Source organism: Pan paniscus, chromosome 1 (genome assembly GCF_029289425.2).
Source record: "Pan paniscus chromosome 1, NHGRI_mPanPan1-v2.0_pri, whole genome shotgun sequence".
Classification (NCBI taxonomy): Eukaryota; Metazoa; Chordata; class Mammalia; order Primates; family Hominidae; genus Pan; species Pan paniscus.
Genome location: NC_073249.2, coordinates 17,961,120 through 17,980,817, shown reverse-complemented (window position 1 = coordinate 17,980,817; position 19,698 = coordinate 17,961,120). Strand labels below are relative to the sequence as shown.

Here is a 19,698-nt window from a genome sequence, read left to right as displayed (position 1 = left end):
CTACCCTGGGGCTGTGGTCAACAGTCAGGCCAAGTGCTCAGTTGTCTGAGCCATGATGGCTCATGGGAAGTAGCTCTCCCTTCGTCTCCAATGCTAAAGACGAGGAGTTAAACCAATCTAGAAGCCATTCTCATGGGTCATTTCTAGCTCCTGAGATTTTTCCGAGTGCTTTCTGTCATGTTTGAGATCTTCTACACCTTTTTAAAATTACTTAGAGCCAAAATATATATCCTAATGAATACTGCCTTTCAAAATAAACCTGGGAAACAAACCACTCATTCCAGTTTTGCTGGCGCTATTCCAAACACTTTGCAAGTTCCTCATTTGTCAGTGTCTTCACAGACAACACAAAGTCACATAACAAAGTGAGCCATTTACACCTGATTTTTGGACCAAAACATTATCATTTACTAGGCTAGGATCAGAGTTTTTTGGCAATTAAAAAAAAAAGAAAAAACAGGCCAGCCAGGCACAGTGGCTCACACCTACAATCCCAGCACTTTGGGAGGCCAAGGCAGGAGGACAGCTTGAGCCCAGGAGCTTAAGACCAGCCTAAACAATATGGCAAGATGCAGTCCCTACAAAACATTTTTTTTTTTTTTTTTTTTTTGAGGAGTCTCGCTGTCGCCCGGGCTGAAGTGCAGTGGCGTGATCTCGGCTCACTACAAGCTCCGCCTCCAGGGTTCATGCCATTCTCCTGCCTCAGCCTGCTGAGTAGCTGGGACTACAGGCGCCCGCCACCACATCCGGCTAATTTTTTGTATTTTTAGTAGAGACAGGGTTTCACCGTGTTAGCTAGAATGGTCTTGATCTCCTGACCTCGTGATCCGCCCGCCTTGGCCTCCCAAAGTGCTGGGATTACAGGCGTGAGCCACCACACCCGGCCTACAAAACATCTTTTAAATTAGCTGGGCGTGGTGGCACATGCCTTTAGTCCCAACTACTCTGGAGGCTGAGGCAAGAGAATCACTTGAGCCCAAGAGTTCGAGGCCACATTGAGTTATGATCGTGCTGGGGCACTACAGCCTGGGTGACAGATCAAGGCCTTGTCTCTAAAAAACTGAAAAAACAGGCCAAGCGTGGTGGCTCATGTCTGTAATCCCAGCACTTTGGGAGGCCGAGGCAGGCAGATTGCCTGAGCTCAGGAGTTCAAGACCAGCCTGGGCAACATGGTGAAACCCTGTCTCTACTAAAATACAAAAAATTGGCTGGGCGTGGCAGCGTGCGCCTGTTGTCCCAGCTACTCGGGAGGCTGAGGCAGGAGAATTGCTTGAACCCAGGAGGTGGAGGTTGCAGTGAGCTGAGATCGTGCCATTGCACTCCAGCCTGGGTGACAAAGTGAGACTCCGTCTCACAAAAAAAAAACTGAAAAAACAGAAATTTTTAAAAGCCCAAATTGTCACCATCATCGAAGACTTTTTTAAATGTGCTACAAGCTTTGAGAAGTTGCTGTCACTTTAAGCAAGGGCAATATCATTAAAAACATGTATATGGCTGCAAAGGTAATGACAACTCTGATAGAAATAACATTCACTTGAATGTGGGCACAAAAGTATGAGTTAAAACCATCTGTTACTTAACAGTCACAGGCACATATACTACAAACCTATTTTATTTATATAACTTCTTACGAAGTAGATTTTGTACACATGGTAGGCTAAAAATTAAAACTGCTTTTCCACAAAACTGATAAATTACTAGATTCTTGGTTCTTTCATGATATCATAACATTAAATCATTAAAAATATAAGGCAATTTAATGTAAACTACTAGCATTTACAAAACAGTAAAGTTATAAAAAACTGTATTACACGCAAATGCACCAAATACCAGTGAACATGAAACAGGAGTGAAGTTTGCTGGAGAACATTAAAAATCACTTTTCAGTGGGTTCACGTCACATTCATGCTGCACTGGGCCTGACACGTTCAGCACCATGAAGCAGACACTTCGGCAACTAGAAATGTTACTTCTGTTTGACTTTTTTTCTAAAATGAAAAAGCAGTCTGTGAAATGCGTGTTAAGAACGATCTATCTAGAGTCGCACAGGGTCCAGGGCCACTGCAGTTGACTCAGTTGTTCCCATCCTCATTTTATCTGACAAAGTACTTCATTTGGCCACTCTGGAAGAATTTATTTTCTTGATATCAACTGGGCTCAGAATCAGTGTTCCATTTTTGAATTTTCCAACCTGTCCAATCCGTCCATTTGACAAAATACTGGGAGCGGACTTCTTTTTGGATTTCCTACATTTAAAGTAAGAGAAAGGTACTATAAATAGTCAAGCTTACCAACAAGCATCACAGTACCACCAACCAGGCCACTGCAGTCTGGCCTGCAAACTCCTGGTCGCCTGCCATGCACACCCCCCACCCCATACGCCTTCCTGTGGTCCCTGAAACATGCTACTGCCTTCCTGCCTCAGGGCCCTTGCACTGGTTTCTTCTGCGAGGAATGTTCTGCTACCAGCTCTTTCCAGGCTGCCCCTCTTCTTTGTTCAGTTCTCAGCTCCGATGTCACCTCCTCAGACTAATTTCCCAGCTCACCTTCTCCCTGTGGTTTTCCTTCACAATGCTCTCTTTCAGCCTCTCTACAATACTTGCCAGTACCTGATATCATCTTACTTATCCATTTGTATGTTTTGGGGTGTTTCTCTCCCTACAATGAAGCTCCTCAAGGGCAGGGATATCTTTAGTGTGATTACAGCTGTACACCAATACCTAAGACACCCACATGCCTGGCACAAAGAGGCATTCAACAGATACAGATCGGTGGCCAGAACAAATGACCATTTTACAGCATGTACAAGTGCACTAGGAGCCCAAGAAAACAGGCTAAGACAAAAAGAGTCCATTCTGAAACAGTAACTCAAAGACAGAGAAAAAGGCATTTGAACAAAAGCTAAGAAACAAGTAAAAAGCAACAAAGTCAACATCCCTTATTCATAATTACGGTGCTCTATCTTACGTGGTATGTCAAAGAGCAGGCAATACAGACCCAGACTATGCTGCTGTAGCAGCACTCTTAGAAGTCTTTTCTTGGAAACGTAAACTGCAGCTTTTCCACTAGTCACTTAGAGTGTCGGTGAAAAGTGGAAGATTGGAGAAACTTCCTAATTCAGTTCTCAGGCAGTTGTTTGATCTTGGGCAGTTTACGAAATCCTACTTTGACGAGGATAAATGAGAGACAGTGAAGCGCTCTAATGGGCTAGCAACACCACATACATTCAAGGCATCCTTTTCAGAACTAATCAGTAGGTTCATCCAGATTGTTCAACCCCAGGGCCTGATAAAATCACTCACCTGTCCTCCTGTCCTTTCCTCTTCTTTTTCTTGAAAATATCTGTTTCTTGGGCCTGATTTCAGAATTTAAGATCATATACATATTAGTAATGGATAATGGGATTCAAACAAAAGGCAAGAGGTTTGTGACCAAAAGTCATTGAGATACCATTTTTAACATTTCTTTCAAGTGGGCATATTAAACATAACAGTCTCAAAGTTTTACCCTAAAACCCTTTCAAGAATGTGAAAGGCTGGGCCTGGCGTGGTGGCTCATGCCTATAGTCCTAGCACTCCAGGAAGCCAAGGTGGGAGGATCACTTGATCCCAGGAGTTCAAGACCAGCCTGGGCAACATAGCAAGATCCTGTCTCAGTTAGAAAGAAAAAGAAAAAAGAATGTGAATGGCTATTCCAGGTAAGACTAATAGTCTTGCACTGAAAGCTCAAATCTTCCATTTTAGGTGAAAGGTAGAAAGTGTAACATCTATTCCCCTTGTGGTTTTTCATAGGCCCTTGTGTTGTATACAAGGTTATACAATGTAAAATGCAAAAAAAAACAAAAACAAACAAAAAAAAAACCTAAGTATAGAAGAAAGATCAAAGTAGCCTGCATTATTGGAACAGGATTGCTATAGTTTGGATATTTGACCCTCCAAACCTCAGGTTGACATTTGATCCCAACATTAGAGACGGGACCTAGTGGGAGGTGTTTGGGTCATGGCAATGGATCCCTCATGAATGGCTTGGTGCTGTCCTCATGGTAATGAGTGAGTTCTCCCTCTGTTACTTCCCACTTCCCATGAGAGCTGTTTGTTAAAAAGAGCCTGGCACCTCTCCCCACTGCTGCTTCGCTCTTTCATGTCTCGCTCTTGCCATGTGATCTCTGTACACATGGGCTTCCCTCTGCCTTCCCTCATGAGCGGAAGCAGCTTCAGATGCTCACCGGAGGCCGAGCAGATGCCAGTGCTATGCTTTCCGTGCAGTCTGCAGAACCATGCTCCAAATCAGCCTCCTTTCTTTATAAATTACGCAGCATCAGGCATTCCTTTATAGCAACACAAACGGACTAAGACAAGGAGTTTGCTATTTCAAAGCAAATCTTGCATGTAAGTACGCCAGATTACTTGGCTGGTATTACTAAACAGAGCTAACTCGAAGAAATGGGGAGCATGGGATCCTTTAACTCTGGTGCCTTCATTGCTCTCCAAGCAGCGGCTTCCGGCATTCCACTGTGGCAAAGAGCATCCATCTTCCCATTCTAGTTGAATAAAGGACAGACCATCACACCTACCAGTCTCTTTTCTTCTTCCTTTGCTGCCTTTTTTTCTTTAATTTGCTCCTGTAAAACCTTGTAATTCACATAACTCTTTTTAGGAGGCTGTAATGAAAGAACAAAGAAACAAACCATCATATTTTATTCTGCAAAAATGTTCCAGTGTCCCTTACCCTGACTTGCTCTTAGCTTTCCTTGCTCTTGCTTTTTTTGCATGTTGTCTAGTGATGAAAGGTAGCAGCAGCCCCTCACCTTAGCGCCCAGCATAATGGCACGTTCCTGTTCCAGGATTCTCTCCTTTCCTTTTCCATAACCCGTGATACCAAACCGGTGCACTTCTAAACGAGCCTGCGGACACAAAGCATAATCAGACGCAAGTGCATTCCAACAACTCCAAAGAAAAAAACATATTGCCTGAAGTAATGCATTTCAGATCCACCGCTCTGTAATGACAGCGTATAGGAATAATAACTCCACTGTCATGTGGTCAAAGGAGCTCTATGGAGGCTCTCCTACCATACCCCATCTCTCACAACATCTTTCTCCTGTTTTTTTTCCTTTGAGACAGGGTCTTGCTCTGTTACCCGCCAGGATGGAGTACAGTTAAAAAGAGGCATGATCATGTCTCACTGCAGCCTTGACCTCCTGGGCATGTGATCTCCTGCCTCAGCCTCCCGAGTAGCTAGGACTATAGGCACACACCACCACACCCAGCTAATTCTTAAAAAATGTTTTATAGAGAAGAGGTCTCACTATGTTGCCCAGACTGGTCTTGAACTCCTAGGCTCAAGTGATCCTCCCACCTCAGCCTCCCAAAGTGCTGGGATTACAGGTGTGAGCCACCGTGCCTGGCTCTTGCCCATGTTTTTTTTGTTTTTTTTTTTTTGAGACGGAGTCTCACTCTGTCGCCCAGGCTGGAGCACAGTGGCACGATTTCAGCTCACTGCAAGCTCTGCCTCCTGGGTTCATGCCATTCTCCTGCCTCAGCCTCCTGAGTAGCTGGGACTACAGGTACCTGCCACCATGCCCAGGTACTTTTTTGTATTTTTTAGTAAAGATGGGGTTTCACCGTGTTAGCCAGGATGGTCTCAATCTCCTGACCTCGTGATTCACCCACCTCGGCCTCCCAAAGTGCTGGGATTACAGGCATGAGCCACCGCGCCCCGCCCTCTCTCATGTTTAACTTGAACAGCTGATACAAAGAATTATCTCTGCACAAAGTAATAACAGAGGCAGGATTCAATGCAGAGCTCTGTAGTTAAGAGCTTTAAGATGCTCTCTAAAACAAGCCATTGTCCATAAAGGCAATAATTTCAACTGAAAAATACCTCTCCAAACACACCCACTCACACTTAGAAACCATTTATCACAGCAGCTTCAAACATAGATCCATGGTTTTAGAAGGAAGAGAAAAAGTCAGCAATACCCACTCTTAGTAGTTGAATTACTTCTTCTTGTCTTTTTTCTTACGTGTTTTTTAAAACATTACAACCACAGAATATACATATCCCCATACTTACCATCCTATCAGTGGCATTGTAGTCACAAAACCATCATGTATTAAATGAGTATAAAATATTCAGCCAAGTGAATGCAGACCAGGCGTGGTGGCTCACGCATGTAATCCCAACACTTTGGGAAGACAAGCCAGGTAGATCACTTGAGGTCAGGAGTTCAAAACCAGCTTGACCACCACGGTGAAACCCTACCTCTATTAAAAATACAAAAATTAGCTGGGTGTGGTGGCACATGCCTGTAATCCCAGTTACTCCAGAGACTGAAGTCGGAGGATCACTTGAACCCAGGAGCTGGAGGCTGCAGTGAGCCAAGATCCTGCCACTGCACTCCAGCCTGGGTGACAGAGGGAGACTCTGCCTCAAAAAAAAAAAAAAAAAAAGTGAATGCAGTATGATTTGCTTAACCATATTCCCAACTTTTAGACATGTAAAATATTCATTTTTAGATATTATAAAACTGTTAATTTGGGCCGGGTGCAGTGGCTCACACCTGTAATCCCAGCACTCTGGGAGGCCGAGATGGGTGGATAACCTGAGGTCAGTAGTTCGAGACTAGCCTGGCTAACATGGGGAAACCCCATCTCTACTAAAAATACAAAAAAATTAGCCAGGTGTGGTGGCAGGCACCTGTAATCCCAGCTGCTCGGGAGGCTAAGGCAGGAGAATCACTTGAACCCAAGAGGCAGAGGTTGCAGTGATCCGAGATGGCGCCATTGCACTCAAGCCTGGGCAACAAGAGTGAAACTGTCTCAAAATAAAAACTGTTAATTTTTATAATACCTAACATCTATACTACATAGTTTGCATGTTATGTTATAAACTTATAATAAATTTAATATAAACATACATTTATAAACAAATATTGTAAATAAAGTTAATTATAAATAATTTAAAAATCTCAAAGTACATACCTTTTCTAGGTTAAATTCTTGTATATCCACATCTCTCTCCAAAACACTAGGATTAGCCTGCTGAGAGAAAAAATTCTTATTTAGATCATCTGTTACTATATCATTATAGTATCTATCACCAAAAGAGTAGACATGTTTTAAGGAACCTGAAAGTGACCCACTCACACCCACTACACTGGCTACTATCCAAAAACCAGAAAATAACAAGTGTTGGCAAGGATGTAGAGAAACTGGAACCCACGTCCTATATTGGTGGGAATGTTTTACCACATGGTATAGGCATTGGGGAAAACAATTATGATGGTCCCTCAAAAATTAAAAAATAGAATTATCATATGATTTGACAATTCCTCTTCTGGGCATATACCCAAAAGAACTTGAAGAGATATTTGTACACCTACGTTCATAGCAGCATTATTCATAATAAATGCAGAAGCAACTCAAATGTCCACCAACAGATGGACAGATACTTTTGAACGTGGCATATACACATGCTGGAATATTCCACAGCCTGAAAAGAGAAGGAACTCCTAACCCATGCTACAACATGGATGAACCTTGAAGACATGATGCTAAGTGAAATACGCCAGTCACAGAAGGGTATGTGCATGATTCCATTTTATGAAATACCCAGAGGAGTCAAATTCACCCAGACAGAAGCTAGAATGGTGGCTGCCAGGGGCTGGAGGGAGGGGAATGGGGAGTTGGTGTTTAATGGGTATAGAGCATCAGCATCGGTTCGGCAAGCTGAGAAGAGTTCTGAAGATGGATGGTAATGAGGGCGGCACAACACCATGAATGAGCTTAACACCACTGAACTGCACACTTAAAAATGGCTAAAATGGTGAATTTTACATTCATGTATATTTTACAATTAAAAAAATGGAAAACAGAAAGAAGCCTTGAAACTGGCCCAGATGGCTAACTGTCAAAAGTAATACAAGCATGTTGCTCAAAATCCTAAAGAACAACTAACAGAAGAAAAATGGAGACAATACTTTTTAGGGTCTCAAAGCTTATAGAAGTAATGATGAGAAACTGAGAAAAAAAGAAAAGCTGGTAAGAGAGCACTGCCTGAATCTCACACATCACACACAGAAAATTCTGCTTGCTGGGAAGGTTTAGAAAAGGATGGCTGTGAGCAGGAATTTTAGATGTAAAATTTAGAGGGTAAAACTGCTATATTCAAGTAATTATTTCTTTCTTCCCTCCCATCTGGCCACTAGTGTAATGGGCTAAACAGTTCTTTCAGGAATATCAGATTCCTAGCATGGTAGAGATTTGGTTTATAATTCCTAACAGAAAATGATGTTGCTGCAAATGCCCCCAAAATATGTGACTCTTTATATCACCCTATCTCCTGCCCTACCTGCCAAGAGGTGCCTATCACAACGGCACCATGTGCCATTGACCACCAACGGTGGTAGTCCACCCTGCAACTACACAGTCCATGAGGCAGCCACAATGGAGTCCACTTGCTCTCTCCTTCTCCAAACGGGAGCTGTGCTTCTGCTTAGCCTGGTTCCTCATCCCCCACCCCAGCCCCCACCACTGTATTTAAGGTGTGTGGGTTCAGACAGTCAGTCACTGCATGTTTTCATAGATGATGGCTTCTGACTCCCTGTGAAATGACTCTTCAGATGATGAGGAACTCTGCACTTAATTCACAGGGGGGTTATTATGATATAACTGGATAAAGTGTGATAAGTGTGTGGCACAGGGTCCAAAAAACAGCAAGGCTTACCCAACGCTCTTATTCCTAATGGATCTACTGACCATACCATCAGCAGCATCATAGGCATCCACTGTCACATTGGACGCTGACTGGCTCTCCGTGGGCTTGGGGTGCTGATGGTAACAGAGGACGTGACAGCAGAGGACCACTGTCAGGGTCCAGGCGTATGGCCTAGCTCTGTGCTATTAATCACAACAGACGCACTTTCCATTTACTTTATCTTCCTTCCTGGCTTAAGATTTTCTTCAAACCTGTCTCCCACTTGGCTGACAGCATCAAGTGCCTTAACTGAGACCACAGGCATAGCACGGAGGACTCTGTGTGAGCCACTTCCATTTTATCCACCCCAGAAAGAGTCTTATTCCTATTCCATGACTGGAAAAAATTCCACATTTACTTTGAAGTTACGGTATCTTTTCCACTGCCATGCACATCTAATCTATTTACTATGACCATATCTAAGCCCTATAAAAACAAACAAAACCCTGTATACCGTTCCCAGATCTCCAAGATCCCCTAAGATATTTACCGCCTTTTCTAAACATTTAAGTAATTCCTCTCTTCCCTCCTACCCGCGCCACTGAAGTAATGGCTAAATCAAGTCTCTAAGTTGAACATTTCTTTTTCTTTTTTTGAGACGGGGTCTCACTCTGTCGCCAGGCTGGAGTGCAGTGGCACGAGGCACGTCAGATTTCTAGCAATACTGGAGATGTTATAGATGTTTTTGGCCGATCTGTTACTAGAGATTAGCATGAGAATGGAGCAATTTAAAGAGGATTTCAGCACAGTAATAAAATTCTTGGCCAACTGTATGATAGACACTATGAGGCTGAAACCCCTGGGCCCTGGAAAGAGACCGGCCTACAAAAGAAAGGAGCAATGTCGGGCCTCTCCTAGTTCCTGCTGTCCCCATCAGCAGCCACAGAGAACACCTAATCCCCTGCACCTTGGCTGTGGGGACACCACGGCTGAGGGGCCGACTAGACCAAGGGGAGGAGAGAGTCCCTTGGTGGTAGCTCTGGCGCAGACACAGATACCTCGGTGTCCTCATCCCTCTTTAAACAGTTCACCAGAAACATCTTAGTTTTGTAGCTATTGATGGCTTTTTGAGAAAGGGTCTGAGGTCTGGATCTGTGCATGTATCAAATACAAACTTTTAGGAAAAAAAAATTATTGCCTCATTATTTCATAGCTGCTGAGTCCCTATTAGCATGACCCACCACTGTCTAATTTTTATTTTTATTCATAGCTTGAGAATCACTTCAGTACATTATTCATAATACATGACCTGACTTAGAAACCATCAGTGGTCTCCTCGGTTTTCTTTCCCCCCGTATTCTCTGCAGTAGGAGGCATTACTGCCCATAGGCAATACTGGGTCCTCCACTACTTCCAGGCACACAGGCGACTCACGCTTCCCCGTCTACTTGATGCTAGGAATGCCTAGGTGGCTTTCCCTGGCCAAAGAAACACGAGCAGAGGGGGTGTGTGCCTACTTCCACGTGGACCCCTTAAGAGCCCTTCATTAACTCCCCTTTCCTTCATTAAAGCAACTAACAACCCTCCAGATGGTGGCACCCCATCATCCTGGGTCCCTAGATGAGGACGGTGTGGCACAGGAGACCTGCCTCTGCAAATCCCGATGGCCATGTAACACGAGAAAAATTAATTTTTGTCTTTTAAACCACTGGGATGTAGGGACTATTTGTTATCAAATCACAGCCTAACCTATCGCAACTAATCTAGCCTTACTATCCCACACAAGGGAGAGGGATATGTATGGAGATTCTGAGAACTTATATGCTGGGCAAGGAAGAAGGAAGAAAAGCTAGAAAAAGAAAGAACAGTTTGGAAGAAAAGTGAGAGATGAAGGCAGGCAGTCCACCAGATTCAGCAAACCTGTCTATGGGATGATTTAGGTATTTTCTCTTACGCGGCTTAGATTTTCTTTCTTTTTTAATCTATTAGTTGAAGTGCCCAACCAACCTGTCTCCAATTAGAGAGAGAGTAGCCCGGTAAACAAATGCTGTTTTAAAAATGCAGACGGCTGTATGAATATTAAGAAGTTTGTTCACACCTTGATGAGCCTAAATTACTTCAGCTAGATTACTTTCTTCCTGACACCCATCTGACACTGATCTACTCAGGAACAGGAAGTCTGGTGTAAAAGTAAGAAGAGGCACTGGAGCATGGAGGATTTCCGGGTGGAGCACCATGCAGTGGGCTACATCCACATTGCGGGGCAGTATGAGAGCTGCAAGAATTTGGGGAACGATCAAAGCTATTTGACTATAACTTGCAAGAAATGTCTCTGTCTGGCGATGGCTCAGAGTCAGTGTACTTGTGTCACTCAAAGGACAAAGAGCAGAGCCTAACCTCACCTATGCTCTCTCTAGTATAGCAGTTATGTACACAGTGTTGAAGCCAGAAAGCCTGGGGTCTGAACCCAACCTTTGGCACTTACTTCAGCTCCATAATCCTTTATCTGGCATCCTTAGGGTCAGGTTCCAGCTTTAAAATTCAGAAGTCTTTACATTTTAAAAAGGCAAAACTGAATATACTGAATATTATAGACCACTTCCAGTAGGGTCCAAGGCAGTAATCCATAATTAAACACATTAATATTTCTGTGGCAATATCTATGAATATTCACACCAAATGAGATGAACAAAAAAAATTTTTTTTTGAGACGGAGTCTTGCTCTGTTGCCCAGGCTGGAGTGTAGTGGCGCAATCTCGACTCACTGCAAACTCCGCCTACCGGGTTCAAGCGATTCTCCTGCCTCAGCCTCCTGAGTAGCTGGGACTACAGGCGCATGCCACCACACCCGGCTAATTTTTGTATTTTTAGTAAAGACAGGATTTCACCATATTGGCCAGGCTGGTCTTGAACTCCTGACCTTGTGATCCATCTGCCTCAGCCTCCCACAGTGCTGGGATTAAAGGCATGAGTCACCGTGCCCGGCCGAACAAAAATGATTTTTAAAAGCTTCATCAGGTTTTTCTGCCAAATAAATTTGCACCAATCTTAAAAGAAAAGGGATCAATCAAATTGTGGTTTCCAGAGCTCTGGGTGTTTGGAATTGCAGATATAGGGCTGTGAGGTTAATGTTTAACTACAGGCAAGTAACTTAACCTCTTGTAAGTCTCAAGCTTCTCTGTGAAATGAAGACAGGTCCCAGGAATTGTAAGGATTGAGACCATAAATGAATTAATGAACATAAACAAACACTCTCAGTATACCCCCAATAAATATTAGCAATTCGCTATATGCTCAGGGGCGGCCTTCATGTACCTCAGTCTCAGGATGCAAAGGTCCCTTCTGATCTACAGAACACTATTCTATTATGTGTTTCTTATCTGTTTCTTAATTGAGGCCACAAAAGAGGCTAAGGTTCCTGAAACAGGGGCAGTGAATGATTCACGTTAAGATGGCCCAATGCTAGCTGTGGAGAAATGGCAGTGACACAGCTCTAAGGGCTGAGCAACACACAGGTGTGTTAAGCTACATCTGACACTTTCATTGCTTAAAAGCATAAGAATTTTCTTCCTTACAGGCAGCCTTGCACTTATGAAAGAGTAGGTTTGCCCATTCATTTTTTTGAGATCACTAGTCCAGGCCACGCTATTTTGAACCTGGACCACTGCAACAAACCCCTAAATCAGTCTCCTCATGCCTCTTGCTATTGCTCCCTTATAATCCATTCACCATATAGGAGCTACAGTGATCTTTTTAAAATTTAAATCAGATTACCTCATGCCCTTGCATGAAATTCTTTGGTGGCTTCTCATGTACTTAAGACTAAAGTCCCAAGGCTCACTACTGCCTATGAGACCTGGCAAGGGCTGGTCTCAGCCTGTCTCTCTTGTATCAGCACCAACCATTCTCCCTTCTGTCCTAGTCTTGCTAGACTTCTTCCAGCTCCTTGAACACACCAGGCCTCTTCATACCCCACAATGTTAGCAAGGCTGTTTTCTCCCTCCTTGGCTCACTCTTCCCTGCCCCATTCACCAGCACCATTTAATACAGCATTAGCCTGAATGTTACCTCCTGAGAGACCTCCCTGACCACTACACCTAGACCAGGTTCTGCATGGTACTCCAGGACCCTATTTGTTTATAATTCTTTCTAATTATATTGCTCGACTCCAAAGTAGATTGTATAGTATACTCCATAAAGGCAAAGCACTATTATCTTCTTCACTGCTCCATCTGCAAGGTCTGCAGACAGCAGGCACCTAGTGATTGGTGGAATAAATGGAGGAATGAATATGTGATCTCTTACTATTTCCAGCCAAATTACTCGTATAGTCACTACATTTTCTATTAAAAATGGGACATGGGCCGGATGCAGTGGCTCACGTCTGTAATCCTAGCACTTTGGGAGGCCAAGGAGGGCAGATCACAAGGTTGAGATCGAGACCATCCTGGCCAACATGGTGAAACCCCATCTCTACTAAAAATACAAAAGTTAGCTGGGCATGGTTGTGTGCGCCTGTAGTCCCAGCTACTCAGGAGGCTGAGGGAGGAGAATCGCTTGAACCCGGGAGGCGGAGGTAGTAGTGAGCTGAGATCGGGCCACTGCACTCCAGCCTGGTGACAGAGCAAGACTCCATCTCAAAAAAAAAAAAAAAGGGGACATGATGGCTGGGCACAGTGGCTCTCACACCTGTAATCCCAGTGCTTTGGGAGGCTGAGGCAAAAGGACTTCTTGAGACCAGTGGTTCAAGACCAAGCCTGGGCAACAAAACAAGACCCCAACTCTACAAAAAATTTTAAAATGAGCCAGGCATAGTGGTGTGCCCTATAGTCTTAGCTACTTGGGAGGCTGAGGCAGGAGGATGGCTTGAACCCAGGAATTGGAGGCTGCAGTGAGCTATGATCACACCACTGCACTCCAGCAGGAGTGACAGAGTGACACCCTGTCTCTAAACATAAAAATATATATATATAAATGGTGGCCAAGTTCCGAGATGAACCCATGAAAACCTGCTTCAATGCACGATGCAGCTTAATCATAGAATTTATAGCACAAGTTCTGGAAAAATAGGGTAATTTCCTGGGTCTAGGCAGGGCCAGCTGGATTGTTGTCCAACTCACCATCCCCTTCTTCCTTTCTCAAGCATTCTCTAAAAATGACCAGCTGATGTTATGATTGGTCATGGAGGTTACCATTACCCATCATATTATTTTTGCCACCCATGTCTGTTTAACTGTCCTACAATGGCTTAGAAGTTTTTAGAGAACAAGGGCACAACTATACTTTCCCATGTTACACAAACTCAGCACAGCTGGTGTATTCCAATTAGCATCAGTTGGCTGACTACCCTTTTACTTGGCATACCCAGGATATGCCATAAGAACTAGCATTATATTCATGTGTATTTATTTCCACACTGCAATGTCAACATTCTGAGGTCATTTTACAGGTGTATGTGTTTTTAATGTGTCCACATTCTGTTTCCTTAACCAGACACACTCACATTTTCAAAGGACACATTTAAAAAAAAAAAAAAAAGAGGAAAGGGCAGAGAGCAGCAATGACAAATGAAAATTTTCATTAAGGTCAGGAAGTTCAAAACGTAGAGTGAGCTGAGGCTCCTGAGAAGAGCCAACTAGAATGCATCAGGGCTCGCTTGGAACAGGAAGCAAAAGACAATTTGACAGACTGCCACAGATGTTCTATTATTAAGCAACAGGGAAATGCAGACTCATTCAATCCCAACTCTTCTGTCTTTTCTATTAAAAAGAAAACTTTCCATTCCAGAAAGAAGAACACGAGGGAATATAAGAGGAAACTGAAGTCTGAGACATTTGAAGAAACAAGAAAGGGTGCCTAAATGCTTTATGTTAGTTGAAGTCTTCAAATGCTGAATTATATTGCAAAGCAGTGCTCTCCAACGTTTTTCATATCATGACACATACAGAAAATACCAGTATTTGTAGGGTACACTGGGGTACTGGGAGATGGCCAGCTTCGGGGCTCTGGTTGCCCCAAACACCAGGGGAATCCATTTCTTGACCCTCCCATAACAGTTCCCAGAGCCTTATATTTGGAACATAAGAGTTAAGAAGCTTATCTAGAATCCTAAAATAAAGGTAGACATGGTTACAGATTCACTAATAATCTTTTTTTTTTTTTTTTTTTTTGGAGAAGGGGTCTCACTCTGTCACCCAGGCTGGAGTGCAGTGACACAATCACAGCCCACTGCAGTCTCGACTTCCTGAGTTCAAGCAATCCTCTGGCCTCCGCATCCCAAAGTGCTGGGATTACTGGCGTGAGCCACCACGCTCAGCCTGCAGAATGCGCTAACGATCTTTGAGGAAGAGATGCAAGCAAGCTTGACATGAAATGCTACCTGAATTTTAGAAAAGATTATACAGATGGTTTTTAAAACCATAAAGATGTGGCAAACACTGGACACTAACATACATTTATACCTTCATAAAGAACAATGCAAGCCAAACCATCTTTGTAGTGGGTAGAATTGTGGCCTCTAAAAACATATGGCCATGTCCTACTCTTCAGAACCTGTGAATGTGATCTTACTTGGAGAGGGATCTTTATAGTAATTAAACATCTCAAAAGGAGATCATCCCAGATTCAGGGTGGGCCTAAAGCAAAGAGGAAGGCAGAGGGAAACATGAGACTCAGGGACACAGCGATGAAAACCACATTAAGACGGAGGCAGAGATTATAGTTATGCAACCACAAGCCAAGGAAACTGTTAGAGCTACCTTCTGGTCAGAGGCAAAGGATTCTCCCCCAAAGCCCTCAGAAGGAGCATGGCCCTGCCAACACTTTGATTTTGGACTTCTGGACTACGGAACTGTAAGAGAATACATTTCTGTTGGTTTAAGTCACTATGTTTGTGGTAATTTGTTATAGCGGGCTTAGAAACTAATACGTTCAATCCTCACTTCTTTGTTGATAGACAAAGGTTTGCAGGACATGGGGGATGTTACAGAAATGGAATAGCAATGAATTTGTCAAAGCCATTATGATATTCTTGTGAATAGATAAATTAAAAACATTTGGGGCCAGGCGCAGTGGCTCACGCCTGTAGTCCCAGCATTTGGGGAGGCCAAGGCGGGCAGATCACGAGGTCGGGAGATCAAGACCATCCTGGCTAACATGGTGAAACCCTGACTCTACTAAAAATACAAAAAACTAGCCAGGCGTGGTGGCAGGCACCTGTAGTCCCAGTTACTTGGGAGGCTGAGGAAGAAGAATGGCGTGAACCTGGGAGGTGGAGCTTGCAATGAGCTAAGATCGTGCCACTGCACTCCAGCCGGGGCAACAGAACGAGACTCCGTCTCAAAAAAAAAAAAAAAAAAAAAATTAAAAACATTTGGAGGAGCAACCACACCTCCCTTGAGGACTGAATTTTAGGTCAGATTTACAAGCTCACTCTGAAAAAGATTACTGCTCAGAAAAATCAAATTGCTTTTCCACCAGCATTGCTTTTCCTCGAGAGCAAGAATTTCTATACATTTGGTTCACTGCTATATCCCAGTGCCTACAACTGTGGCTAGCACATAACAGGAATGCCAGAAAGAGTTGCTGCAAGAGTTAACTCAGCAGACCTGTGTTTACCAAACCCTGCACATTCCCAAGAAAGTCCTATTTTCATGACTGGCAGTTGGCTGCCTCCTGAGAATTGAGCAATTAGAATATTCTGCCTGATCAGAGTGTTTTTGCATACCTGAGGTCTTGAGCCACTGCTGTACCAAGTTTTCCCAGACAGTTTATACTAGCAATGTGATTGATGTTGAATACCTGCTTTTCACTGGAGGTTTAGAACTTGAATAACTAAGCTCAGTCTGTAGGCCTACATGACTGATAAGGGCTATATGCTGAGTCTTGGGTCCTGTGAGTCCTTTTGGCAAATCTGCAGGCCTGAGGATAGTCAGGCATTCCTGCCACAGTCTAAAGAGCTATTCACCTAATACTACAATACCAGGGGGTTCACCACGTATATACAAGCTAACCAACTCATTACCTTTGTGCTCTTGTTATGATCTGGCGTCAATTTTCTTTTTTTATTTCTGCTGTGAAATTCTACCACTTCTACTTGTTCCCTATTGTTCTTTAGGGAAGAGGGAGGAACTGCAGCAGCAAGGATCTCTAGTCGTGTGGGGGTCCCAGCAGGAGCACAATGCCGCTCTTCTCTAAGTTCCTTGAAGAAGCCCGAAGCACTCTTCCTCTGGCCTCTTATGAGAGAACCAGGTAGGGGAGATGGCTCTGCTGCCAAGGCCGCTGAAGCCACCAGATCTCTCTTCTTGTTTTCCCTTTTCTTTATGATCTTCTTCTGTTCTGTTTCACCTTCTGTACCTCCTGTTTGCTCAAACACAAGAAGGAAAATAAATATTTTCAGTCTTAGCTATCATCAGTATCAAATCCTACCAATGTACTTGTACATATTCCAGGGCTATATGCACCTAGAAGCACACACAAAGAAATAAACTATTTGTTTTCCTTCAAATAAGTGTATTTGCAAAATGCAGAGAATCCAAAATGTAGTCATCTTTTCCTAGGTAACTATATTTATGTCTTTGACCCTTATTAGCACAATCACTTTAGTCTCCACCTTGGTTCTTACTCAAAGTGTCATCACAGCAATAGTCCCCAGGGCTGGTAATCCCAATTGGCTTTATATTAAAAATATCAGGCACTGCAGCCACTGTTTCTTTTTAACACTTTCTGGGTTACAGGAACATGGAATAGTCTTCCTATTTTCTTTCACAGTTAGGAATTAAGATGAACCTAAGACAACTGGCTCAATTTGAATGCCTTTGTTTTCTATTAATTCCTCTTTCTATATTTCACTTGTTGAAGCTCTGACCAGTCACCTGAAAGTTCTAACCAGAATCCTAGGCATCCTTACTCACATGCATTACAAATACCACAGAGCTCTCTAAATTACCAGCTGCTGATTTATGCTTGCTACTATTTGCTTAATCTTTTATACAATAAACATTTAAGAGCCAACTAAACTTTGGCATTAAGGATATAAAAATGAATAGACACATTCAATGCCTTCAGAGCTCCTACCATGATTTCCAGCCTGTGTTGACATGAACTATATTATTTTGCAGAATAGTCTTTTCCTCTAGATTTTAAACTTCTCAAGGTCAGAGACTAAGTCTTCTCTGTCCTCCAATATGTCCAAGGGCACAGAAATGCTAGTTAATACAAGCATGGGGTCTGGGGCTAGAATCAGAACCCAGGCTCTGCAAAAATTACCAGTCAGACAACCTGCATCAGGTTTCATGAACTTCTAGTACTTGTTTCTACATTTGCAATCATGGATTTATGACAGTGTCTATTTCATGAAGTTGAAAATTAAATGAGCAAATATACGAAAAGCATGTGCTATATGGCAAGTTCTAAACAGTTTTAACTATTATTCCTACTATTTAGGTGAACTTAGAATTTTGAGCAGTCGTTCCAAAATAAAAATAGCTTTTAAAATATCACGCTGTAAATTTAAGAAATGTGTGTTGTCCTGAAATCTAATGATTTTCTTTGGTGCATGTGCAAAGGGTGTCACCTTCTCCCGGGAAAGCTCTTCAGAGTATGAGGTACTGTCTTCCTACTGACATGCCATGCGACTTTAATAGGCTCTTTTATTTTCCTTTTCCCCCATCAAGACAAAGAACGGAGAGTAAAAGATCAGCGCACTTGTTTAAAAAAAAAAAAAGTCGTGAAAAGGACAACTCGCCAAGGACTATGATGTCTCTGGAGAGGGACACACAAGGATGAAGCTGGTGTATTATCCAACAGGCCCGAGGCCCCAGAGCGAAATGACACCATCGCACCAGGGTCAGGCAGGTCTTCGGGGTGTCATGGGGAAAGGGGACTTCCCAGAGCTCAAGAAAACGTGGGAAAGCGGGCTACTTTTAAATCAGAAAGCCTTGGTGCTTCCTACAAGCAAGTACGATGGTCCCCACACTTGGGGACGAGTTGGAAGGTTTGATGAATAACTCAGCAGAGCCCGGTCGAGGGGTGACTTCCGATAGAGAAATGTGTTCGCTACTGGAACCAGGTGGGACGAAGGGTGCTTGACATGCAAGAACCTTTAGCCTCAAAGCAGAGGCCAACCCAGGACGGGCCACACAGGAGACACACGTTCCTCAAATCTGTTCTCCACGTGGGCTCCTGGGACCCCGTACTCACCAAAGTCGTAAAGGTTCTGGAGAAGAGCGTCAAGAAGTGTCGGAGAACTGGGAGGCGTGGAGGACCCCGGCCCTTGCTCCTGCGACATTGTGGGGTCAGCCGAGGAATCAACCCTCATTCTGCCGCGCTGCACCCCCGCTTCCGGGTTCCGCGACTGCGCGCATGCGCTGCAGGGCCCTGCGTGGCTTCCGTCCTGGCTGAGATGGCGGCGCCCGGGATCCTGTGTAGCGGCTGCAGAGGGTGCCGCCGCCCTAGGCGAAGTAGGGCCGTCCTGAGCGAAAGAACCGCCCCCAGCAGCAGCACCACCACTGCTTAGCAGAGAATCCCAGACCCCGCCCGGGAAGGCAGCCGCACCATGGAGTCTTCCAGTTCATCTAACTCTTATTTCTCCGTTGGCCCAACCAGTCCCAGCGCTGTCGTGCTCCTCTACTCGGTAGGCGCCCAGGGAAAAGAGGCCCAGAGCGGAGCCGCGCGAGATAGTACCCCTTTCTCCCAGTCCCTATTCCTCCGGCCCACCACCCTTGCCCAGAAGAGCTGGCCCCTAGGCTCCCGAGGAGGGGTTAGTTGGTTGGATTGGTTTCCAGGACAACAGTGTATCGCTGTGTGTCTGTGTGTGCATGCTTTTGGAAGTTTCTACGGATTATGGTTCCTTTGGTTCCTTTCCACTTGTTCCTTCTCTTTCTTTCTATCAGGCCCTGGGCCTTCAGAAAGCTTCTGGACACGAGAATGAGGGATGAGAATTGGAGTCTCCCCATCTCTAGCGAGGGCATGTCGAGCTACCTTTTGGGCAAACCTGAGAAA

At 44.0% G+C, this 19,698-nt stretch overlaps 2 protein-coding genes across 3 annotated transcripts in view; one reads left to right on the top strand and one right to left on the bottom strand.

Annotated features, from left to right (window-relative positions):
• Positions 1–1,596: 1,596 nt before the first annotated feature.
• C1H1orf131 (chromosome 1 C1orf131 homolog) lies at positions 1,597–19,029 on the bottom strand. 2 transcript variants are annotated; one of them, XM_008978184.4, is made up of 7 exons: positions 18,898–19,029; positions 16,721–17,055; positions 6,984–7,043; positions 4,808–4,903; positions 4,574–4,660; positions 3,303–3,355; positions 1,597–2,246 (listed from the first exon to the last, which is right to left on the bottom strand). In XM_008978184.4, exons 1-7 carry the CDS (start codon positions 19,013–19,015, stop codon positions 2,111–2,113), a joined length of 885 nt encoding a protein of 294 aa, XP_008976432.4. In that variant the 5' UTR covers positions 19,016–19,029; the 3' UTR covers positions 1,597–2,110. The 2 variants fall into 2 exon arrangements, with proteins under 2 accessions (XP_008976432.4, XP_003824523.4); XM_003824475.5 differs by having other exon boundaries at positions 6,984–7,040.
• A 47-nt stretch (positions 19,030–19,076) lies between these two features.
• The window catches only part of GNPAT (glyceronephosphate O-acyltransferase), a 36,611-nt gene continuing 35,989 nt past the window's right edge, over positions 19,077–19,698 (top strand). Inside the window, exon 1 of the mRNA XM_003824473.6 lies at positions 19,077–19,330. Within this exon, the coding sequence (XP_003824521.2) occupies positions 19,253–19,330 (78 nt within the window). The 5' untranslated portion in view covers positions 19,077–19,252. The remainder of the gene's footprint in view (positions 19,331–19,698) is intronic.